Here is a 25,840-nt window from a genome sequence, read left to right as displayed (position 1 = left end):
AAACCCACAACCTCACGGTTCCTAGTCGGATTCGTTAAAACACTGAGCCATGACGGGAACTCCCCCTTTAGGGAACATTTGACGATGACAGAATACATTGTTGATTGTTACAGTCAGGATTGGTGGGTTCTAAGGGCATCTATCTAGCTGCTAGAGGGTGGGAAACTGGCAAAAATCCTGCAATGTTCAGGGCAGCCCCCTGCCACAAAGAATGATCTGGCCTCAAATGCCAGTTGTACTATGGATTGAGATACTCTGCATTAAATGGATTTATTTCACTTTTCAGGGACCTGTGCTTTTTGTTATGGTTTCGTGGATGTTTTCAGAATTCTTGCAGTTGCTTGTAGTTTCATTTTTTTGTTGCTGGGAAATCCTCTCAGCTGTGAATAACCTAGGAGCCCAGTAAATGAAACTTACAGAACTTATCTGATCTGGAACTTACCTGATCCGGAAGCAACATCTTCCTTCTCATTCCTTTTGTCACCCTTTCTCTTTTGTCTATGTGCCAGTAGTGTGCATGCCTTCTGTCCAAGAGCAAAGTGGGAAGACAGTCATCAAATGGGCTTTTCAACTGTTTTCCATACCCCACTGTGCCCCCTAGTGGAGGTGGCCGCATGCACAGTGGCCAGCGCTGGGGGGTGGGAGTGGGGGTGGGAAGGAGGTCTGTTCTGGATACAGAGTCATTAGCTTTATTACAGTATTTGAAAATTTAGTTATCTGTCAATACCAGTTCTGGAGCCCTGAACTACGCTTAGTAAACAGTGGAACTGCAAAGCAGATCCTGCTGCAGCTGGGCAGGCAGGCTGCTTCCCTTCCCCCGCCCACACTAGGAGAGCAAATGCAGCCTAATGAATGAAAGCTGAGCGCAGGACTGTCTTGCTTTAATCACTGCAAATGTAAAAGGGATGGGCTGTGTAAAACCCAGATATCCGAAAGCCGCAGCCACCCCTGCCTCCACCCCCGCCCCGAAAACTGCAAAGGTATGGTGTTTTAGCAGGTGTCTTTGGTTAGTGACTCAAAATGAGACTTGTTTAGCTAGTTCTAAAGAGAACAGACTGTTTTCACTTCAGATGTGTTTTTCCTGTTTATAAAGAACTGGAATCAGTCTGGGTCAGAGGACCGATTCAGGAGAGTGGAAGAGAAGGGGCCCTATCCATATCTGTGCCAGCAGCACCACTGTTGGCTCCTGGGCTCCTTTGCTCCTCTGAGTTGAGAGGAGAGCTCCGGGTTAGCGTAGCTGTCGGGGGCTCACATCCCAGATGTGGGGCTGCTGCCCAGTGGCCCCACCATTGGCTTCAGGTTGGTGGCATCAGGCTGTCTAGGGGAGTGAGCAACTAGTCTGGAGGCATCTTCCCAGAAAGTTGGATATATTTTGGAGGAAAAAGCTACTTTGCTTGTCCTTCATTCCTGCTCAACTTCTCCTTTTAACAATAGAAGACACTGTATTTGGAGAAAGACTTGCCCCCAAGGCCATGTGCCTGCCTCGCACCAGTAATCCATGGATGTATGTTTCCCATCCTCTGCTGATATTCCCAGCCCCTGCAGTTTGTGGGACATTGCAGTAAGCTCATGGTTCCTTCCTTGCTGTCACTGGATTGTGGTTTCGTATTGATAAGTGTTTCGTTTTGAGTCTCTGCAGACAGCTGAGAGAGACAGCTTGGTGTGGTGGAGACCAAATCAGATTAGGCAGCAGGACTTGAGTTCTGGCTTGATTCTGACACTGACTGGAAAACATCATGTTTTCTGGGCCTCATTGTCCTCCTCTGTAAATCAAGCGTTTGTACTTGGTTATTATTTTCCTAAGCAAGAGCTCATGTCATGTCTCAGTCTGCATAAAGATATTTCATACATTTTAATTTATCCTATTTCCTTCTAAAGGCAATGGCTAGGACAGTGAACTGCTCTGGTGACCAGAGTTGGGAGCTGGGCGAGGTGGTGTGTGCTCACAGCGAGATTAGCCTACGGTGGATTTCTGTGCCACATTTTGGTTGCAGAATAACGGAGGCCCAGATTCACTCTGATTGCAAAGGTGATGGCTACTATTTTTTAACCCAGTTTTCCAAGTACTCTAAGTTGCTGTTAATGTAAATCCATACAGAGGCTGGAAAGAGAGGTAATAGGACATTGTTTCAGAGCTGAATCATCAGCATCCTTTATAAACCATTACTACTTTTAACAAGGAAATCAGGAATTCCCATTGTGGCCCAGCAGTAATGAACCTGACTGGTATCCATGGGGATGCAGGTTTGAATTCTCCTGGCCCCATTCAGTAGGTTAAGGATCTGCCATTGTTGTGGCTGTAGTGTAGGACAGCCGCTGAAGCTCGAATTTGACCCCTAGCCTGGGAACTTCCATATGCTGTAGGTGTGGCCCTAAAAATAAGAAAAAAAAAAAGGAAATCAGACAAGACACTTCTGAAACTTACAGTTTATGACTGACCCTCGTCCAGTAGTTAATCAGGGTCTCACAGTGTTCTCTGTCCTGCAATTTTACATGAGTAGGTATGTGGACCTGAATTTTATAAAACAAATACGCACACCAGACCATGGCCATGCATTAGTTTTCCTGACCAAATAAGCATAGCAATTCAAAGCTCAAGCTTCACATGCAGAGTTAGCTGGGGAAATTTTGTTCGGAATCTCTATAGCGTAAAACTCCTTCTCACCAATTTTTAAAGAGAAGGTATTTTAAACCAAGGAAAACACAGTTCAAATCAGAACATTGATGGAACCTCAGAAACATCTTTTAGGGATTTTGATAATCCTTTGGAATACAGTTGGAAAACCAGTAACTAGGATCAGTCACCCCCTACTCATCTAGCCTAACAGTGTTCTGTGGTTCTACAATTTTCCCATTTTATTTATGTAGAACCTGCAACAGCCTTGTCTAGGGTGCCACATGCCAATGGGTGGGACAGGCTGTGGATCAGAGACTTACAGGCCTTGAGTGCAGAAGCTGATTCATTTCCCCCTTACCACCCTTCTTGTGTCTTCCTGTGATCAGCCTGGATACCCAGTGATGAAACCAGCAGCCTCAACCAAAGCCCCCCACCCCACCCCCGCCTTGGTTCCTCTCCCATCACTTGCGTTGGGCATCTTTTTGTTCCCACATTCACTGCCCCTTCTAGAATTATTTTCTCCAGCTTTTATCCCCCCACCCCCCTTTTAGTACCCATCTCCCACCGTATCCACTTAAGTGTAAGCACATCTTCTCAGGGGCATAATGATCTTTCACTGCTATGTGAGATCTTAGGGTAAAATCTTAGCCTCAGAGGGCCTGGCTCTTTGTGTTTCCCACCAGGAGGTGGTCCCGGAGGCCTCCGCTCACTGTATTTTGTCATCTCACCTCCACCGTCCTGTTCTTTCATCTGGCAAATGCATGAGAACCATCTCCTATGAGCAGGGCCGCCCACTCCTGGCGCTTCTGTTTTTCAGGAGCTCACAGACCCTCTAGGAGAGAAGGAAGGAAAGGTGATCTGACGGAACCATAGGTGAGAAGCTTCTCAGAAGGAGCACGTGGTGCTGGGAGTGTGCCAGGGAGGATGGGCCCCCCTTTGCCAAGAGCCAGGGGAGAATTTAGGGCAGGAGGTGTCGTTTGAGACAAGGGTTGGGTCTCCCGAGGCACCATGGAGGAGCACAGCAGACCCAGGATTTCTTTAATGTTTATTGCACATGATGAGGTGAGACATTGGCCTTGACAGCCACTGTCTAAAGCCAGGTGGGACAACTGGGTGGTACATAGCAAGACAGCAGAGATGTGTCAGTGACTAAATGTAGGACCAGCAGGCCGTAACAGGATTGTCCTGGGGGCTGGAAGAGAGCATCAGTCAGCTCTCTGTGGTCGGGGCTGACATCACTCCTGAAGAGACAGGCGTTTCCAGCTTCATTCATCCTCTGGAGACAAGTCCTGAGGTAAGAAGTGGTCCTCCAACGATGCTGGATGGGCGTCTGAAGGAGCTGCTTCCCTGCTTCATCAGTCTGGTTTTTACCCCCATTGGATCGGGGCTGTTTCTGAGAGAGTTCTTAAGTGGTTCGAGAAATTGGCATCTGGGGGGGCAAAGCCTTGAAGGATGGCTGCCTGTGAGTCTGATCCAGAGCTTGTAAGGGCTGCTGTGTCTAGCAAACTGGTGGCAGATTTCTTGGTGTAATTTCCTTCGTTGCTAGCCTGTGGTCAGCCCTTAGTAAGGGCACAACCTTCTCTTGGCTGCACGGTGGGGAATGAGGGAGGGATGGATCCTCCCTGGGGCTGCAGTGCAGCCATGAAGCTTATTTGCCTGTACCCAAGCACACCTCCCTCTCCGACCCTGACTTTGGAGGTGGGCTGGCTTTCTTTCTTGTTGGTAATAGTTGTATTTGAGGTGTGTTTGCTTACAGCCATCCTCATGGGTGGACTGTTGGTATTTCCCTCATGGCCAATGATGTCGAGCATCTTTTCATACACTTTGCTTTTTTAAATTAAGAGAACTGACACATTTCCTTGCCAAAGTGCTTTGATCGCATTTTTGAAAGGTGGAAGCCAGATTGCATTGTGAGGCGGAATGAATGGGAAGGGAGGAAGCGAAGGCTATTCTTTGAGGAAGCTCAGGAATAGAGGAAATGCACCTTCCAGGGAGCAGTGGCTGTGATCCACCCGGGAGCTTAACTCATTGCAAACAGACAATGCAAATGTCTTTCTGGAGGAGGTCATGGCCCGGGACTGTTCTGATTCTGATTGGTAACCAGGCTTTCTGAGATATACTGTGTAGCCCTTTTTGTGCCTTAACAGATCTACTTTGGCAAGGATCCCCCTGTTAGGAGATCTGGAGGCAGGCTGATTTGCAGCCTGATTGGCAACATTTTGATCACTATTGTTTTGTAGCCTCTTGATTAATATCATGGTCATTCCTGATGATTATCATTAAGTCTTTTTATGGCAAACACTCACTGGTGTGGATTGCTGTCCTTTTACTGTCCTATTACTGTGGCAGTTGGGGGGGGGGGTCTCCCTAATGATGATTTTGAAAATCCTTTTTAAATTTGTTCTTTCTAGTAGGAATTGCAGAGATTTAACTCTGTGTGTGTGCTGATACAGTCGGTGTCATTTCAAACGGGTTCCATTGGAGAAAGGAATGTTTCTGGCAGATCTGTAGTCACTTAAAATCTGGGCCTTCCCTAGAACTGGGTTCTGAACTTGTCTCTGAGCTGGGGGTAATTTAACCATGTCTGGGTTTCTTGACTATCTTTTTGCCTCTTGAATGCACCACCTCAAGTGGTCCTGACTCCCCCCAAGATCAAGGCAGAGAAGCACTGGGTCCTTACTCAGTTCTTGGGCTGATCTTTCCTTTGCTTAAACTTTGCAGCCTTGAGCAGCTACTTCAGAGGTTTCACTGAGGAGGCAGAGCGGGGCTTCCTGTCTGAAAGCTGACAGGTAATTCCTGTCTATATTTGGGGCTCTTTCCTAAAATAGCAAAAGAAAGTAATTACTAGAGACTGTCTTTCTTGGTACAGCATCTCCTTTACTTGCTCTGGGAAAATCCCTTCAGGCCTGCGGTGACATGGGCTCACTGGTATGTGTTATTGAAAAGGAAGTGCAGCCATTTCCTGAGGAACCGGGGACGGTGCTGGTTAGAGGTATGGCGGCTAAAGCAGCAGCCACTTGAGGGTGGGAGCCCTGGCTTGTTCCCTGTTGGGCTTCCAGGGCCTGATGGCAAGTGCTTAGTGGTGCCAAGTAGAAGGAGCTGCAGGCAAGTGCCTTTCAGCCAGCCTGCATGATGGTGAAGCTGAAGAAAGTGTCACAATGCCTGCATAACGAGCTCTTTCAGTCAACAGGTATTTTATTGTGCCCCTGGGGCCAGCATCTTTCTCTGGGAACATATGCGGAGGAGTCCTTAAAGGATGTCATGGATCCCACACAGAAACTGCTAAACATTCCATGGAGACAGACAGGTGTTTTACAACTTTAGTCTGAGAAGGAGCAGTGGGACGAGGTCTGAGGCAAGTGGGAGTGGAGCTGGGGTGGGGGCGACAGGCTTGGTTTGGATTATTCGTGTGATATGGGGAGGGACAGTCAGGTGGTAGGAGTGGGGGCAGCTTGAGTGAAGACGGGGAGACCCTAAAGGGCTCTGGGGACAGGGAAATAACAGACCAGCAGGTATGGAGGTGCGATGGGCAACGGGAACTTATGTGATAAAGTGGGGATAGAGGGGGTTCTTGCTACACTGCATTGTCAGTGCAGTGGCAGCATGGTGACTGCGTTTGCCCGCATCCAGGGCTCTCAGACTTGATCAGGCATCAAAACTGCCTGGACAGTGGCTTGACGCACCCGTTGCTGGATGCCTCTCCCCACCCCCATTTCCTTGCCTCCAGTTGCTGATTCATTAGGTCTGGAGTGGAGTCTGAGAATTTGCATTTTTGTACTGATGCTCTTGCTGCTGGGGAGTTAGAGACCACGCTTGGAGAATCTCTGGCCTAGAATTCAAGCAGTTGGTAACCTCTTCCTCAAAAGGGCCAAGAGTGAATGTGGTAGGCTTTTGAGCTATGTGGTATTTCAGTCACATACTCTTTTGCTGCTTTTCATAACCCTTTAAGAATGTATGGACCATTCTTGGCCATAAAGAAACAGGCTGGCAGGGAGGAGGGATGGCTTAGGGAAGGTAGGTCATGGTTTACTGATTCCTGGGTTGGCTCTCCCTAGATTCTTCCTCCTCTGGCAGGTAGCTCTGGCTGACCATTGCCAAGTTTAATCTCCTTGTGCTTTTGTTTTTTCCACTGTAAAACAGACATAATATCAATAGTTCTTATCACATAGGACTTATTATATAAGAATTCAATGACCTAAGGCACAAGAAGCATCTCTCCCAGTGCCTGGGACATACCTAGAATTTATTCCTCATTTATTTTTGGTATCAGTAGTGGTACTTCTAGTTATCGATGACTCTCTGGCTAGGTGAGGAAAAGAACGAGAGAGGAAGACCAGCACAGATCCACTGCATTGTAAATGCTGAAAGTTAACTGCCTTTGAATCTCGTCATTGTTTCTTCTCAGGCTGCTTTGGAATAAGAATCCTTTGGCTTGCAATATAGGCGCACTCTGAATACATTCTGGGCTAGCCCTGGCTAGGAGGTCATGCTTAGCTTTGCTTTGAGGTTCCATTTGTGAACTGGCTGGTTCTTGGGCCCAGGACTCTGTGAAGGGGTGGATATCTTGGCCTATGTGTAACCCATTTGCAACCTGTGCTTCAGCACCACTTGTTGGGAAGCCTTGATTTAAGACCATGGCCCAGCCTGTGCTGGTACCAGGTCGGATCTGGCTGCATTCATATTGAAACCATACCTTTTAAACTCTCATTTCGCCCCATGGGGTGAATGAAAATGAGAAGCACCGAAAAGCAGGCTGTGGTGTGCCCTACATGTCCTGTGCAGAAGTGTACAAGTGAGTAGTCAGCACAGCTTTCACTCATGGTGGCTGGAAGGGAAAGGTGGCTGGGTACCCTGGCACAGCCTCTCTGTGCTGGTGCTGGGGGAGAGGCTGCCTGATGGCCCGAGACGTTCACCTTGGCTCTGGCTGCTGCTAATGAAAGTTCGCTGTGCTTAAGTAATGTGGGGGATCTCTCCCCTTTCCTTGTCTGATGAACCCCCGGGGGCATCCACTCTCTGGCTCACCTTTTCAGCTGCAGGCTCTAAGCCTTGCAGAAGCACATAATAATAACTTTGTAAGCTCAAGTTTCAGAGGCACAAAAGTGCCTGGTGGTGATGCAACTCCACCCTCCACTTGGGTTTGTGCTGACATTCCCTGATATATCCTTCCATCTCCTCCCCACCTTGCAAAACAAGCTTCCTGTTTTGAACTCGGTCCAGGCTGGAGCAGCCCTGCTACACCTGTGAACACACTCAGACATGCGTTTTCCCCCACTCTGTATTTGTACAGCTTTTTGCCACCCAGCCAGATTTCCCCTCTCAGCTTACAGATCCTGAATCACACAGGAGATATGGAACAGGCAAGTTAAGAAAAAAAGGAAATTCACATCCTAAGATATTTGAGGGAAAACACAATTCTGGTTTATTTCACTGCATTTTGCCACGATGGCTCTGCTAACGTCCCCCTTCTTCACAGCAGGATGGAAACGAGGAAAGGAAATCGGCTGACGCAGGAGCCCGAGTGAGACGAAGAAACCCACAAGCCCAGCCTACACCATGAACTTGTGTCTCCCGTCTACGCTTTAAGAGCCCAGGGCAGGTGAAGTTGCCAGAGAGCAATGGCTGTCTTTACTCCGTGGAAGCTGTCCTCGCAGAAGCTGGGATTTTTTCTAGTGACTTTTGGCTTTATTTGGGGAATGATGCTCCTGCATTTTACCATCCAGCAGCGAACTCAGCCCGAGAGTAGCTCCGTGCTGCGGGAGCAGATCCTGGACCTCAGCAAGAGGTACATCAAGGCGCTGGCAGAAGAAAACAGGAACGTGGTGGATGGCCCCTATGCGGGGGTCATGACTGCTTACGGTAAGCACCTCGCCTCGGGGGCATCTCCCCCGAGGGGGCTTTGCCTCGAAAGGGCCCCAGAGGCTCTGAGACTCGGTCACAGATTGAGTCGTCTATCCCTCGCCACTGCTTTCATGGCAATAAATTGCACACAGAGGAACACTTTTAGAAAGTTAAAGCATCACCCTTTGGGAGATGCTGACCTCTCGTACACACTGACGCTTAGCTCCAGGAGCAGCGGGGCTGAGCGGCACTGGATTGGTTGTCATTGCAGCTGGCTCCTCTGCCCTCCCCCTCCCCCTCCCCCTGCCCCCGGACACATTGCTGGATTGCATGATGTCATCTGGGAGGATGATCAGAGAATGAAGAAAAATATTCTCATTACTGTTCCCTAAACAAAACTTAATTAGGACTGGTGAGGGTGAGGTAAGGAGGGTGGGGAGGAATGTTCTAGAGATGCCAAGAAACTCAGAGCCAGTGTGTGCCTCTCTCAGGCCAGCATGCAGGACATCAGGGCTTACATGCTGGCTAATAGCTTTAACCCTTGGCTTTCCTCAATTTACTGCTCCTCTTTCTTGCTCTTGTCTCTGATTGCCCTCACTTGGAAATAAATCTTTTTGTACTTGTTGCTTTTTTTGTCAGGTGCCCGAAATGCTTTTTGAAATGAGGTTGAGGGCAAAAATATGGGATATTACTTATTTTTCTTTCATCAAAGGTTATGCTCAATATAGAAAAAGTTGGAAGCTGTAGACAAGAAAATAGAAAACCAAAAAGTAAAAGGAAAACCGCATATAAATCTACCACTCTGGGAAGTAACCACAGTGAACATTTCAGTGTATGTTTTTCTGATTTTCTTTATATACACAATAAATATATAAATATATATGGACACAGAATACAAAAGCATAGGCACACAAATACAAAAAAATTGCAAATGAATTGTGTTTTGGAGGATCCGTGTCCTCCTTTGATCACCAAGAATGGGAGTGGACTTGATACACAGAAGATGACCTTTTGTTATTGTTCAATGACAGTCTGGTCATTGAATGGAGACTTCAGTGGCCTCGGGGTTTGGGACCTGAGGTATAATAGAAAGGAGATACAGGAATGTGTTGGGTAAGGTGGGAAAGGTTGTGACCCAGTCAAGGACTCTGATGTGTACGAAGTTCAAATGAAAGTTCTTGTAAATGGGCAGCAACCGGTTGAAGCTTGTGTTCAGACACAGAAAATCATGCACAATTTCATGTCTATATTTTTTGTTTTTGAAAGGCTGCAGGAAACTTGGTAACTTTTTAATGTTATATACATATATTTTTTGATAAGGAGGAAGCAGTTGCTTTTAATACACGATGTGGACATTCTTTTTCGGTTCCTACTATTTGCGTGATCACACAATCTGCTTTTAAACTACTCCTTCAAGATTAGGCAGTGTCCGTAGGCATTCACTTTTAATATGTCTAAATAGGAGTTTCTTTATGGCACAGCGGGTTAAAGATCCAGTATTGTCACTGCAGCAGTTCAGGTCATTGCTGTGGCACAGGTTTGATTCCTCGCCCAGGAATTTCCACATCCTGTGGGCTCGACCCCTCACACAATATGTCTAAATAAAATGTCACCTTCTTTGATCTTATGGATCAAAAAATGAGAGTTGAGAGCCGACACTGAAAAACAACTAGGTAGTTTTGCAGAGGGTGCATATTACGTTACTCATTGGCTTAGACCTTCTGTAATATTTCCCAAATATTATAGATAAACCACCAGAAAAATATAAATAAAGCAAATTGTCACCATCCGTGGTACCAGTGTGTTACAAGTAGATGTCACAAGTAAAACAGCTGTTTTCAAGTTTCTAGTCCAGCACATGCCATGTTACACATTTGAAGGAAAAGGGGTCTAGTCCAGTAGTAATTTCCTCCTTATGTTCAACTTGGTCTCTCTCAAGCCTTTCCCATGGGAAGAAAGAAGCCACGTGAATGGTAAATTTATAGACTATTTTTTCTAGTTGTCTGGATCAGTGTTATTTCTCATCTCCTGTTAAGCATCTCACAGGGTGGGTGTCCTCCACACTCTAAAGAGCAATGATCTTGTCTTAGCTTTTCAACCTCACCAAGACAGTATGTTTTTCAGAAAGTTATCGAAACCCCCAGTTACCAAGTTATTGTCTGTTAGAATGTCAGCCACCTTAAATGCTTATAATCATAGGGCTTTGGAGCTCAGAGAAATTGCAGACATTTATTTCAGCTTCCTCTCTTCACAGATGAACCTTAGCCAAATCATTCTTTTTCTTAAAAACAACAAAGAAACCACCAAATGGCCCCATCGGCATAATCTAAGCTATCTTTCACTTTCGTCTAACCAATGCGACATGCCAATCAAAGGGGTCTTGGGGGCTGAGATTCGGGAGTTGAATTGGCCTGTGCATGTGTGCTTGAGGTTTGGCCATCATTATGTGGTTAAATCTCACAGAGACAGAGGTCCTCACCTCATCACTCTTGTCGTTTGGGGCCGGATGAGTCTCTGTGTTGGGGATTGTTTGTGCCTTGTAGGATGTTTAGCAGCATCTCTGGTTATCTCTACCCACTGGAGGCCAGGAGCATAAAAAGTGTTTCCAGGCTAAGGGGGTCAAAATTTCCCCCCTCCCCACCTTGGGAAACCACTGTATGAAGAGCATCTTATGCAAGTTCTCAAGCAGATAAGTGGATTTTATTATTTAAAAATTTGACATTTTACTTTTCAACCTGGTTCTCAGTTTTGGGCACCAACAGCTGGGGTTGAGCCAGATGGTCTAGTCCAGGACCAGTCCCAGAAAGCTAGAGAACCACGGTGACAATGGGAGCTTCCCCTGGAGTCCCTCAGGAGCGGGGTTGCAGGCATGTCAACAGCTGGGCAGCTCTGGGGATTGACATCAGGTGTCAGATGAGCTACAAAGACTGCAGGAGAGTCTGTGGTCTGGCTGGGCTGGCGGAGTAGAGTAAGGATGCGTGAGCCTTTGGTTTGCCATTTCTTTTTCTGCCCCAAATGCAGGCTGTGTACAGAGCACTGCCCAGATGTCCACTCTGTAAGAGGGAAGAGCTGACCCCCTGTGGCTGGAATCTGTGTCTGGTTTGAACGAATCGCCTTAATAGAACCCCTTCCACCCCCCAAAAAAACCCTTCCTTCTCCCACCCCCATATTGATATATTCAGAGGCTCTTAATGTGCTATAAATGTGTCTTCAGTAGCTGTGGCAGGTGTTTGAAGATCATAGTAGCTGCTTTTTAGATTATTGCTGATTTTTAGATTATAACTGATTTATTAAAACTGTCTTCAGATGCAAGAGCAGAAGTGTTCAGAAAACCATGACCTGCGGGTCACTTTTAGAGCCCCTCCTGCCTCTGTAAATAAAAGTTTTTTGAAACACAAACACTGCTATTTGTTTACAACAACTGTAATAACAGAGGAACATGATAATACCAGTATTTATTTCTCAGAACATCTAGAGCATGCTGAATCCATTTTTCAGTTAACTTTGAAACACTCATCTGATCATGTCCCTCTTTGATTCAATAATTTCCCAGGGCACCCGTGGCCTTGACCCAGATCCTTCTGTTTTCATATGGAAAGGGTTTGGAACCCAGCGCCCACTGTTTATGCCTTGTCTGTGGCTGCTTTTGCACTCAAATCGCAGAGCTGAGTAGTTGCCACAGGGAATGCAAAGCCTAAGATGTTTACTGTCTGGTCCTGGGCCAGAACTGTTGTCAGTCCCTGATCTCCATAGGCCCTGGTCAGTCCTTGTATCTCTGGGACTTTGTTTGGGGTTCCAAGACCCTTTCATTTCTGCCTTTGGACCCTCTCCGACATCTTTGTAAGGAGCACCTCCCAAAGGCAGGATTCTCCAGCCTCTGGAAAAGCTGCTTCTAGCAGCAGGTGGGGGTTGTCATGCAGGAGCAGAGGTTTTGGAGCCAGCAGGTCCTGGCTGCGCAGTCCGGGTCCTGGAGACACATGCTCCTTTCAGAGGGGAGGCCCAGTCCTCATCTCCCCAGATGAGTGTGATGCACTAAGGCGCTGCCACCTGTCAGGTTCCTGAAACACGGGGGCTGTTGGTGGTTAATTTGATTAGTCCTCAGACAGCAGTAGAAGAGTTTTCCAGCATATCTCTGATCCTCGTTCTGGTGATTTGAAGAGAGACTTGTGACTTTCTTTTGAGATGTGGTTATTCAGAGGAGTGCCCGGCAGTTGTCCCAGGCAGCCCGTGTTAAAGAGTCAGGGCCTTCACTCCTGGGGTGTGGAGGGCGTTTCTGGGGTCACTGTGGAGAAGGGCATGGAGCCAGAGCCTTCCCCAGTACCCACTCCACTGCATCCCCCAGGCCCGCACGGCAGGGCCATGCCTGACCTTGATTTCCCGGGAATTGTGTCATGAATGATGTCACTGGCCGCAGTCAATGCCAGGCTTGTTTCTGGGGTGAACTGATCTCTGTCTCCCATGGCCTGATTCCAAATTCTGATCCCCAGTGATCAGCTCTTATCTAACAGGCCAGGCCTGGCCGACTTATACTCTCCCAAGTAACAGAAATAGAAACCCAGGTGATGAGAAACTCCCCCCCACCCCCACCCGGCCCTCCAGGGTCCATATATACCTTACTAACCCTGATCTTTCTCACCTGTTTATCCTCTGGGCGCTGGGACACAGTGCCCTGGACTGGTCATCAACTCAGGCTGAAGCAGCTATGAGCCCTTAGCTTCTCTGCCAACACCCCCACCCCAGTCCCTTTTCCTTGCTACCTGGTTGCCTTTGGCTTCCAGTCCATACACCTGTGCTGGCTTGCCTCCTGGCTTCTGGCTCCCTGGGCTCCTTGGGCCTAGATCAGCCCCTGGATTGGCTCTGATCTTTCAGCTGGGCGCTTTGGGAGCTGTCTCTGCCATAAGCTGGCGTCTCAGTGCTGCTGAGCTTTGTATGCACAGCTGGGAAAAGACTGACAGGGTTCCTGCTCTCACGGAGGCTACACTCGTTTGTGGGGAGCAATAATAAACAAGAGGATGACAGATGGCAGTCAATTCCAGGAAGAAAAATGACACAGGGAGATGGGATTTTTTAAAAAGTACTTGAGGAGCTACTTTGGGCAAGACGAAGAAGGCCTCTCCCAGGAGGCATCTTTTAGCCCAGTGATACCAATAAGCTGCTGGGGTTGAGGGGTTGGGGACAGTTTGGGAGGTGGGAGCTCGGGGCAGAGCATGCCGGCAGGAGGCAGGTGTGTGTCAGGTCCTAAGGCACTCCAGGAGCAGAGCAGGCACACCTGCAGCTGGAGCACTATTCGCAGGGCAGTGGCAGGTGATGATGTGGCGGAAGCAGGCAGACAGCAGTGGGTGCTGTGGCCCTGCAGGCTGTGGTCTCAGTGTGATGCGGGCAGCGGCTTGTGGGGGAACGGATGCTCTTAGGCGGGAGCCTGGCCGTGGTCCTGCCCATCTGTCCACTGTCACCCCCACCCGGGGAGAGGAGGTGAAGAGGAAGGAAGTTCTTTCTGTTTCCTTGAGGCCATGAGGATGGAGAGCCAAGGTGGGGCTTTTGGGTGCTGGCCAGGGGGCACTGGAGCCATAGCAGTTTGGGACTTCTGTGGCCCTTGTTGGCCTGGGGATGTCCATTTTCAGGACGGTAACACCATTTAGGGTTCTGTTCAAAAGCTGGTGTTGGGTGGGGGTGGCTTACTGTGTTGCTGGTATGATGGCCTCAGGCTGCTCCGGAAATGTAGCTCCTGCCTGTGTAGCAGACAAAGGTAATGCTCCAACAGTCAGACAAGAGCTTTTCCGTGTGTTTCACTCCACCTCTCCTATGCAAAAGAAGAAAAAAAAATGTATGTTGAATTTCATTGGATAAGCCTGTGAAGGTTTCTTGCTTTTCTTTTTTTTTTTTTTTTTTTCTTTTTGCCTCTGTTCTTCCAAATCTGATCAAGGGACTGTTTTCTTGGAGGGCTGGGTGATGTGGAAAACCACCATTGCCAAAGCAGAAATTCTCTGCCCTTGAGGGGAAAGTACACTGTTTATGGAGTGAAACTGGTGGGGGAAAAGAGAGTGGGGTGGTTTGGGGTGTCAGGAGGCCGTGGTTACTCTATGGTGGCTGGGGTGATTCAAGAAAGGGCTCTCTGCTTTCAAAAGCTTGGAATCTGAAATCAGCCTCTTTGGGGCTTTTCCAGGGATCCTGTGGTATAAGCTCCGCCCAGCCAGCATCCCCACCCCAACCTGACTACGTTCATGACAGCCCATTCTGAAGTCTGAGGAGGACCCTGGGAGTGTTAGAGACAGGAGTGCAGTCAGAACCTGGGTCTCTGGGAGGAAGTGGAGGCCCTTTCCTGTGCTCCCTTTGTCCTGGAGCCCCCCCCCCCCTTTTTTTCACAGGGCACCATCTCTTCCTCTTGGATGGAGGAGGGAACACAGGTGTGAAGGGATTAGCCTCAGGCTCAATGTCCCACCTCTGAAGGAGGTCTTTCCGCTTCCAGCAGTGCCATAACTGCTTGGACAGCGCTCAAGGCCACCCTGAAGAGCTGTCCACCTTTCTCGTGCCTGCCTGGAAGGCCAGCTGTGAGGTGATGGCTGAGCATCTCCATGCCTCTGAGCCTCTGTGTTTGCTCTTTCCTCCAGCTGCATGCCTTTACCCCAGCAGTCCCTCTCTCCTCCCCTTTCAGAAGCAGGGCCCCACCTCTGCTTCATTCTCATACTTCATGACACTTAAACAACCTGTCATGACACAGAGTCATGGTCTTTGTTTTCAACTCTCTCCCCTACTTAGAATGTAAGCCCTCAAGGAGCAGGGAGTTATGTCTCTTTTGTCCCTGCTGCACCCCAGGGCCTTAGCACATGCTTGGCACATGGTAGAAGTCATGAGTGAATAGCAGCAGGGTTGGCCCCACTCTGACTCCATGTGGTACAGTTACAGATGAGGCTAATTTGGAAATCATGGCAACTTGGTAAAGTTTTTAGTGAGACAGAAAACAAGAGATTCCCTCTGGACTTGGTGTCCAGGTGGCTCCAGGGAGCTATTATGCCCAACTTGACATGGGAACAGTTGTTGATACTAGAAAGCAGATGGAACATGTTTATGTGTGGCTCCTCACTAGATGTGTGACCTTGAGCAAGTCGCTGATGTTTTAAAAGCCTGCCTCCTCTTTTGTAAAATAGAGGGTATAATACCACTTAACTCATGGGCTGGTTCTCAGGATGGCATGTGGCCAAGCTTACCAGAGCACTTAGATTAGTAAAGAACATTCATTCTTATAAGTTATCGCTAACCCTGGCCTGCATGTACCTGCAGGTGTTACCATCCAACCAGGATTGTCCATGTAGACCTGACCTTTTTTATTCATTTGAACACAGGACTTTAGGAAGCTGTTTATGCAGCTCTCCTTGGGGTTTACAGGCGACGGGGCCCTACCAGACAGGAGAGGAAGTAAGCTGTGCTCTGGAGGAAGACAGTCTTGCCACGCCATTCTAGACAAGATGGGCAAGGCTTGTCCACCAGCATCACCGAGGTTGCGCTGACACTGGGCCCAGTGTTAAGACCTGTGGCTCTGGACTCTAGGCAGGTGCTCTTTGACTCTTCTCTGGGGTCCCTTTCTAAAAGTTATCGCCACAGAGTGACTTTGGCATCTTAGACACAGAACTCGTGATTGTCATTGTCTTGATCAAAAGATAAAGCTTTCCTTTGTGGGTGTGAGATAATCAGGGTATGGCCAAGATCACTTTGTCTTGGAAGTGGGCACCGTCGGCCAGGGCACTGTTGCTGGTGAGGGTGGTGAGTTGGGAGGGCTGTGCCACGGCTGCCCTTTCCCACAGGGAAGATGGCCTGGAGTCAGGGGGACTTTGGGTAACAGTGGACTTGACCTTTCAGAGCCTGAGTCCTTTTCTGTACAAAGGGCTAATTTGTTTGACTCCTATTCCATGCAGTTGGCCAAGTGTCAGGAAAATTGAGAGAACATCCCAAGAACACCATTCTGGAGGTTAAAAGATTCTGTAAAGCACTTCTATTGTCCATAGGCTTATATATGATCTCATCCCAGATTCTGCTGCCTAGAAGTTCTTGAAATACTATTGACTCTCCCCGCCACACCACAGGAAGAGCATTCACTTCTAGGTCCAAGTTCAGGTCAAAGCTTAATTCTGTATAGCTAACCCAGGAGAGCATGACAGTTGGTGAGACTGAGCTTTTGAGCTGCTCTTTCCCTGGGAGGTGATAGTTTGCTTTGTGACCTGGTCCTGCTGCCTGTGACAGTTGCATGGTGAAGGGCACGTTTAGGAGTGTAGCTGCAGGAAAGAGGTGTCCAGTGTGTGACTCAAAGGACTCAGATGAGATGAGGCAACGAGGGTCAATGATGGAGATGCTTCTTGGATGGGAGGTGTCTTCTTACTGAATGTGGGGGTTCCTGTGGCCAGTATCCTTGAGTCCTGAGGGTAGAATACACTGTACTATATGCATCTGCAAATAGCATTTCATGCCTTTGTGATTGTCAGCATAATGTGAACTTTGATAGAAAATTCAGAGCATCTGAAACGTGAGGCTTTGGAAAGCCTGGGACCCTCTAGACACTTTTCCTGGGTCAGCTTCTTTTTTTTTTCCCAATTAGAAAGGGGGAAAAAAAAATGCACTTTCAAGTCCAGCAGCCATTTTAGTCACTATTTCAATGCTGTTCAACCCAAGATAAAAGATACTGTCCATAAAACACAGTGGGGCAGAGATGATCCCAAACCCAACTTTGCATTTTGACAAATAAAGAAGAATAAGAAATGTACTACTCCTTACCTCCAAACCCAGATAAATTTGGTTTCTTGCCAGTCCTTTACTTAAACGCAGGTAGATATGTGTGTATGCTCATTTTAAAAATATGGAATATATTATAGAAAGTCTTTAAAATTCATCTTTGTTGTATTTTCTCATCTGTTATATTTGGGGGGGTTGCTTACCTGTGGCATATGGACGTTCCCAAGCTTGGGGTCTAATCGAATCGCAGCTACAGTTCCTGGCCTACACCACAGCCACAGCAACACAGCTGCATCTGTGACCTACTCCACAGCAATGCCAGATCCTTAACCCCGTGAGCAGGACCAGGGAATGAACCTACATCCTCATAGATACTAGTTGGATTTGTTACCACTGGGCCACAATGGAAACTCCATCTAGTAGATTTTTTAATGGCTTTACACTTTTCCTTTTTCATCCCATTCAGTAAACATTTCTTGAGCTCCTGATGTCACTAGCTTGTGGAGATAAACAGAGATGAGAGGACAGATCTGTTCCCCACCCTCCCCGGGTTCCAGTCTAGCAATTCCATCCTGTGCATAGATGGACCTAATGTAATGTAACTTTTTTTGTTGGGTATTTGGGTAGTTCCCAGTTCTTATCTATAATAAATAACACTGTTCTCTTTTATAACTTATACTGCTGTGAATGTCCTTGTACATAATGAATGGACTATATTTTGGTCGTAACTCTAGCCATATTAACTTCCTATGGAAAGGTCACTTTAAAATTAATTTAAAAACCTGTAACTGATGAAACTTGACATTCCTGGCAGTCAGTGGGAATGAGAGGTTGAGGTTAATTCTTTTTTCATTAGCACCTTCCTTTCTCATTAACGCCCTGTCTTTGCGGTTTCTCCAGAGCAGCAAGTGACAATGCGCCATGGTTCTGCTGTCTGTGCTCCACCCTCAGCCTCCAGGAAGAGGGATTTGCATTAGGAGCAAGCCCAGATGTAAATGATTTCTGACAGTTCTGACATTAGTCCTTGCTCATTGCATATTTGGTTCTCTGCCAGTGAATCGTGGCAGCTAATCCTTAAACATAGTGCTCCATAGTGGCTATGCCCAGAATTCTTGCCACCTGGGTTCTTTGGGTTTCAACCCAGTGACTTGACGATGGAGCCTGGGACCTCTGACTCCACAGCAGAGCCTGATGGGCAGTGGGTGGCAGAACCACTGCTTTGGAAGCCTGTCCCAGGGGAATGGGGTGGGGCCAGGATTGGCCTCAAGCACAGTCTTTCCTGATAATCCCTCAGATATTGATTGACTTGATGATCTGGGCAATGAGGGCTTACCACCCAGGCTGATGATTTTAGCTGATAGACCTATAAGCTGATAGATCTTTTTCCACCAGCAGGATGCCCTTTCTGCTGAGATCCTGGTCTCCTGGACTCTAGCTGGGGGGGAGAGCATCGCTGGCAGTGGTATCTCCTTGGCTGTCCTACTCAAGGATGTGGCAGCATTTTTCAGCCCCTTCTTATCCTTAATGTCATGGCTTTCCAGGAAGGAAAACTTACAGGTGCTGACAAACACCTGTTCTGAGATTCTGTTGATCTCACCCTTTATCAAAAAACTCCTGGCATGATAGAAGCGAAAGCTTACTTCCGCTGGAGGGATATTTTCAGTGTTTTCAACTACTTTGATCTCATCTCTATTATGTACAGTAAGTTTTAGGAATGCAGAATTGCAGTAGTAATGTTAGGATTAGATTTTTATTGCTGAGGCTTTGAAACACAAACACAATTTTAAAAGCCTGTTAGTAATTGGAAACTGTAATCCTGCTGAGGACACATTTTACGGCTATAATAACTGTAAAATACAGTGATAAATATTAAAATATTATACTAGTATTTGGAGGAATATTTTCACCTGCATTTCTTTATTAAACTCTCTAGAACTTATTTTTGGGTGTTCAGTCTTGTCAAATCTATGGGTTATCATTAAGACTAAAACACAGGAGTTCCCATCGTGGCGCGGTGGAAACAAATGCGACTAGGAACCGTGAGGTTGCGGGTTCGATCCCTGGCCTTGCTCAGTGGGTTAAGGACCCGGCATTGACGTGAGCTGTGGTGTAGGTCACAGACACAGCTCAGATCCTGTGTTGCTGTAGCTGTGGTGTAGGCCAGCAGCTGCAGCTCTGCCTTGACCCTCTAGCCTGGGAACTTCCATATGCCACAGGGGTGGCCCTAAAAAAAAAAAAAAAGACTAAAACATGTACAAAAATATTCTGGTATTAGTTTAAAATTGCAATATAACTCTTAATCATTTTTGCAGGTTCAGTTGTAAAATACAAAGGTGAAAAACAGTCTAATCACCTAGAAAGGTGTAGTTGATTTGGCTTTACTGTGGGAAGGCTGTAGTTCTTTTATTGGTTGGTTCACTCATTCGCTTGTTCACTTAGGTAGCACACTTACTGATTAAAGTGTCAGGCACTGTGCCAGTTGGTAAAGATATGAAGATGAGCTTGGGATCATCTTTGCCCTGGTGTGTTTTATTGACATAGTATCTTGTGTTGGGTTGCTTTGAAGTAGTGACTCAAATAACTGCTTGTGTTGAAAATAAACTTTTTTTTTTTTCAGATTGGGAGGGAAGGCTTGCCTGCCCAGGTTAAGTATCTAGAGAAGCCAAGGTTTTTGTGATCGCCTAATTTTCATTTTAAGGGAGACGATAGATACTTCATTGATTTTAGTTTTGGGGTTGCTCACAGAACAGGCATCAGTGAGCCTAGAGGGTGGTTGGAATATGATTTAACAAAAACACACAACTTAGAATAGATTTACAAGGAGATCCTGCTGAATAGCATTGAGAACTATGTCTAGATACTCATGTTGCAACAGAAGAAAGGGTGGGGGAAAAACTGTAATTGTAATGTATACATGTACGGATAACCTGACCCCCTTGCTGTACAGTGGGGAAAAAAAAAAAAAAAAAAACCAAGTAGCAGAAGCCCAGAGGTTAATTCCTGTTAAGTATGTTGAGAAGCAGCAGGTCAGAGATGGCTGCTGGCTGGCAGGCCCATAGTGGTCCTTAAGGGCCAGTGCAGCATGGTGGATAAGAGCTGTGGGGCCTGGAACCAGATTGTCTGGGTTTGGACACTGGATCTACAGTCACATGGGACAAAAAAGTTAACTGCTCTATACTGTGGTTTACTACCCCGTAAAATGGAGATAGGAATGACAACCTGTTTCACATATTGTCTTGGCAGAGTCGCATGAGTTCATCCATGTAAAGTGCTTAGGACAGGAGCTGACACATAAGACTCGGTAAATGGTAGTGGTGGTGGAAGGGCAGCAGCAGCAGCAGCGACTGTAGCAATAGCAGCAGTGGTAGCATTAGGGCAGTTCTGGTGATGGTGAACATCAACATCCTTCTCGTCCTCATGAATCCCTTTATTCACACTATGTCGCCCAGTCACAAAAGGTCCATCTCTGGTAGGTGAGGATCAACACGGGATAGTAGGTCACATTTATTAATTGATGAAATTCTGCATTGCAAGAATTGAGGAATAGGGTCCCTTAACTAAGGTGACGTGACAGCTTTGTATTCTACCTAGGGTGTGTGCCATCACCAATAACTACGGGTGGAGGCACTCTGTCTAGTTGTCTTGTTGCCTTTTAGCAAAAAGGCAAAAAGGTTGCAAAACATTATCAGCCCCTGTGTGACCTGCAGCCTGGCCAGGCTTCTTTTGGCTCCAGTTCCCTCATTGTACTTCCCAGAATGAACCTAATTCAGTGGTCCTCAAGTGGGGTAGGGGCAGTTGTGCCTCCCTCTGCAAAGGACACTGGCAATGTCTAGAGACATTTCTGATTGTCACTTGGGGGGGGGGGTTCTACTGTCATTTAGTAGCTAGAGTCTGGGGATGTTGCTAAAACACCCTACACTCCTCAGGACAGCCCCCCACCCCGTTCCCCGACACGTACAGCCAAGAATTATCTGTCCCAAAGTGTCAATTGTGTTGAAGTTGAGAAACCTTGAATTAACTCAAACTAGAGGGTCAGGGACTCTGTGTCTGGGTCACTGCAATTTCTGGCAGTGATTAAATGCCATTTTTACACGTGGACTCCGTGGTTAGTGATACAGGCTCTGGAGATGGGGCCCTCTGGAAATAGGAGAGATTGATATTTATCTGAGGAGCAGTTTCTTTGCAGTGAAACTGGCCACCTCTGAGTGACCCCATTGCCCCATCTGCATGACTAGCCTCTGGCCATCTTCAGAGCTCTGGACAAGCAGTCAGCGCTTCAGACTTAGTGTCAGGGCAGAGCCAGTGGCTGCCCGTGGCTGCCCATGCCAGCTAATGACATGTCAGGGACAGGCTGTGAGTCATGCTAACTGTGGGACTACAGCCCCTGGAGGAGAGTGATCTCATGACCTTCTGGATAAAGTGATAAAGCTGTGTATTACTCAGGGAGAGATTTCTCCAGGAAGGAGGAGAGCATTTTCCAAAGGTTTTCTTTTTTATTTATCTATGTAACAGGCCCTTATGTAGCGCTTATTAAATGTGCTGGGCAGTGTTCAAAATATTTTCTCAAAATTAACTCATTAAGTTCTCATAACAAGCCCATAGAGATAGACTTACTCTTTTTCACTCTTTTACAAATAAGGATACAGGAATGGAGAGTGAGGACTTAAACTTAGGAAGCTTGGCTCTTTTTTTTTTTTTTTTTTTTTTTTTTGCTTTTTAGGGCTGCACCCTCAGCATATGGAAGTTCCCAGGCTAGGGGTCAAATTAGAGCTGTAGCTACCAAGCTATGCCACAGCCACAGCAACTTGGGATCCAAGCCGTGTCTGTGACCTATATATCATAGCTCACGGCAACGCCGGGTCCTTAACCCACTGAGAGAGCCCAGTGATGGAACCTGCATTCTCATGGTTGCTAGTCAGATTCGTTAACCAGTGAGCCATGATGGACACTCTGAAGCTTGGCTCTTAATCACTCTGCTGTGGATGAACGTCGCCGAATTTCATACTTAGTTTCTTTTTTCTACTCTGGCTCTTGACTTCTGGTCCCAGGGAGGTGTCAGGGAATTAGGCAGACCTGAGTCAAGTCCAGGGTCTGAAATTTTTGATCTCTGTAACTCTAAGCATATTGCTTCCCGTCTGTGAACCTCAGTTTTCTCATCTGCAAAACGAAGTCATAGCTACCTCACAGAATGTAAAGATAAAAGGGATTCCTTATAAATATGCATGGCATGTAATAGGGAATTCATGAACCTCGAGTTCCCTCCAAGCTTCTTTGTTATATTTTCAGCCTATTGTTCTAATGTCATGGCCAGCTCATTTTGCTAACTACCTGTGGGTAAGGAAGACACTGAGGAGCAGAAAATAGACCTGGTCAGATATTTGCAAGAATGAGTGAAGATACAAACTGTTAAGTGCTACGCAACAAACTGTAAACTATGATGTTTGGTGTGGGGGGAGTGGTGGAGAGATTGAGATGATGCACATAGAACCAGATTCTCAGGATAAAGACGTGGGCTCTGTTTCTGTTTGTCGTTTTAGTCAGCTCCAGTGATGCTGTCTGTAAACCACTAAGAACACAGACTTCCGCATCAATTACATGTCTTTGTTGGGATGAGCTTCTCTTTTGTCCTGGCAAAATAGGAAGCTGTGGGAGCTGTTGGCCGAGGGTTACTGGCTGTGTTCTGGGGCTGGTGGATTGATCCAGTGTGAATTTCTTTGTTGGCCGGATCGGAGCACCTGCTCAGTGAGAGTTCGCTCTGTTCTCAGTGGAATGGAAGGTGGCAGCTTCCCATTTGTCTCATATTAGGACTTCTGCATCCTACTCCCCAAACTATATGCTACTTCCCTGGCCCACTCCCAACTCATAAGTGAGTCTGAATTCTGTCCATACAGATTGCTATCCTGTGGTCTGTCTGCCTTCCTCCCATGTATAAGTCAGACGATTTTTCTTTGATTATGAGTGGGGACTAAATTAATCTCTCGGTGTGTATGGAATACCTTGTGTACAAACTTAATAAGTAACTTATATAAGCATGAGGATAATGTGTCTGAAATTATCCAGAGAGAAGTATACTTCTCCATAAGCCACAGCCAGATATGTAGGAAAGGGAATCAACTCTTCCATGTGAGCACCACAAGAGAACAATCCCTGCATCCCACACAATGCCTGGCACATAGTCGTTTAATAAGTGTCTTGAATGAATGAATGGATCTGCCTTTTACTTTAAGAATCTTAGTTATCCATCATGCCTAGGATCTGGATCTGTAACTTTTATTAAGTATTACCACACGTAATCAACAGCAGTAAAGACTTTGCAAGAATTCTCTGAGTGGCACAGCCAGTTAAGGGTCTGGCATTGTCATGGCAGTGGCTTGTGGTATGGCTTTGACCCCTGGTGTGGACCTTTCACATGCTGTGGGGTAAGGCAAAAAAAAAAAAAAAAAAAAAAAAAGGTTGCAAACAATTGGGACACACTAATGTGTATAGCACTAAAAATAACAAAGAACTTGATGTGGAAGTTACTTCTGCACTTGGAGCTTGTCATTCTAGGTCTCAGTAACCACCCTATGAGAAGGAGGAAGAGTTGAATAGGGTGCTTTGGTGGGATGCTAGGTACCAAGGAGTTTTCTCTCTAGACCTAGTAGCCGGAAATGTTTGTATGTCACTTATTGCGAAACTTGTATTGAGGAACAGACTGATGAGTTTTGTACTCTCTAGGCCACTTGAATGTGACCTCTGTCATCTTTAAGATGTGGTTTCTTAGGTCTTCACATGGCACTTGGTGATAATGCCACATTTTCTTCAAGTGGAGAAAGAAGGAAAGAGAGTGAGCATGAGTGTGTGCACCGGACAGATATGCAGGGGCCAAGGATTTTTGAACTGTGTACTTTTTCTCTTGCAGATTTGAAGAAGACTCTTGCTGTGTTGTTGGATAACATTTTGCAGCGTATTGGCAAGTTGGAGTCAAAGGTGGACAACCTTGTCATCAATGGTACAGGAACAAACTTGACCAACTCCACCACAGCTGTTCCCAGCTTGGTAGCACTTGAGAAAATTAATGTGGCAGGTAAGAACCACAATTCTCTGCCCTGATGTGGAGTCAAAGCCTGCTTTGAACTGCAAAGAGAATACCAGAGGGTACTGGTTCTTATGGATAAATCCCATAAACTTGATAAAGCTCATTTTAAATTTGTTTTTGAATAATGCCTTAAAATGCTTTTGTAGTCTTATCATGGTGTGTAATATCTGGTGGTATCTGCGACATATTTCCCATAATGAGCTCCTGGAATTACTTTTAATGAGACAATTCATAGCAGGGATAAATGAAATACAGAGGAGATCTGGGACGCTCCTGCCAGTTAGAGATCCTTCTCCCTTCCCATTTTTATCAGACAGTTTTCAAAAGTCTATTTCATATAATAGATTCTCTCCTCCCTGCTGTTAAAGGAGAGCCGCCATTGCAGAAAGTGCCTTCTCCTTTGTGTATCTGGGGAAATAGAGATTCTGGAGAAATGGCACTGGGGAAATCAATGGCTTCTGCCTGACCTTGACCTGATGCTGTAGCCACTCACTGGCACCAAGATGCATTTTGTCTGGCTCCTTCTTGAAACCGGACCTTGGATGAAAGAACAGAAATGGATTTGAAAACAAATCCCAAATCATACACACAACACCTATTGTCCATAGCTCACATTGGACCATCCCCCTATCCTGGCATCAGCCTCTGGGCCTTTGTGGTTAAGCCAGGGCCTATGCTTGATAGTCTGATTACTGTCATGTCCTAGGGACCTAGGACAAAGCAGAGAGCTCAAGGATAAGGATTAGGATTAGGGACTTTGGGTGAATAGTTGTGAATGAGTTGGGTGGTATCCAAATGCTCATTAATGGACTAAACAGGTGGCTGGGTTACTTTTTCAACTTTAAAAATCCCCTTTAGTATACTTTTGGGGCTCTTTTGTCTCTCTCTCTTTCTTATAGGAAAATCACAGCCTTAAGTGGGAGAGAGAGTCTTTCCCTGTCCCACCTCCCCATGTCAAAACATTTAATTGTTTCACATTATGCAAGCTTGCTGTTTTACCTTTCTGCTGTGTTCTTTGCCCTTTAGCAAGTTTTCAATTGCAAAATGTATTTCTAATAATCCAAAGTATCCCACCAAACAGAGGTATTAAAAATAACTTTTAATTACAACACAGAGGCAGTGTCATCTAGGCCATAAATCCTGTCTTCCCTACAGTTTCCAACAGCTTCTGTAATTAGACAAGAAAACCTCCCACTGTGTTGAGCTGCTTATTAATAAATGGAGCTCATGCCTCTCCAGGCTCCACTCCTCCACCCCTGTTTCCAGGAGGAGATGCTATTGAAAAGGTCTTATCTGGTGTCGTGGCAGTCCTGCAGGATAATATTTCTGGGGGTCGAGTGGGACCGTCTGCCTCTAACATTGCTGCCTCCCACTGCCTCTGTCCTGTAGGGCCTGTGTCAACATGTCTGCTGTCATTCTCTTCCCTGACAAGGAATCTCACTGCCTCTGACTGCCCTGTTTGTGTGCCAGGATCACAGGGAGACATTCCTACCTGAGCTCCAAGGCCAGGGTTTAAAATTGTGGAATGAAGTAGGAGGGAGGTGGTGGCTACTTATTTGAAGCACAATCTCAGCCCTGTGTATGGA

The 25,840-nt window shown here is 46.5% G+C and overlaps 1 protein-coding gene across 16 annotated transcripts in view; it reads left to right on the top strand.

The window, feature by feature from the left end:
- MGAT5 (alpha-1,6-mannosylglycoprotein 6-beta-N-acetylglucosaminyltransferase) overlaps positions 1–25,840 on the top strand; it is a 372,876-nt gene that overhangs the window by 145,835 nt on the left and 201,201 nt on the right. For 9 of the 16 annotated variants that reach the window (XR_014830587.1, XR_014830586.1, XM_021075187.2 and 6 more), the window contains 2 exons: positions 8,094–8,473; positions 24,078–24,242. Coding sequence is in view for 13 of the 16 variants with exons in the window: in XM_021075187.2 (XP_020930846.1) it covers positions 8,233–8,473; positions 24,078–24,242 (406 nt within the window). In the remaining 3 variants the exon portion in view is untranslated. Of the gene's footprint in view, positions 1–5,338; positions 5,407–8,090; positions 8,474–24,077; positions 24,243–25,840 lie in introns of all 16 variants that reach the window. The other 7 variants (XR_014830585.1, XM_021075189.2, XM_021075185.2 and 4 more) reach the window with 2 other exon arrangements.

This window comes from Sus scrofa, chromosome 15 (assembly GCF_054392235.1).
Source record: "Sus scrofa isolate SSC_HxYL_T2T_F1_AM1 chromosome 15, Sscrofa_HxYL_maternal_Yorkshire_Landrace_v2.0, whole genome shotgun sequence".
In the NCBI taxonomy this organism is placed as follows: domain Eukaryota; kingdom Metazoa; phylum Chordata; class Mammalia; order Artiodactyla; family Suidae; genus Sus; species Sus scrofa.
Note: the sequence above shows the minus strand (reverse complement) of the source record. Positions and strands in the feature narration are given on the sequence as shown.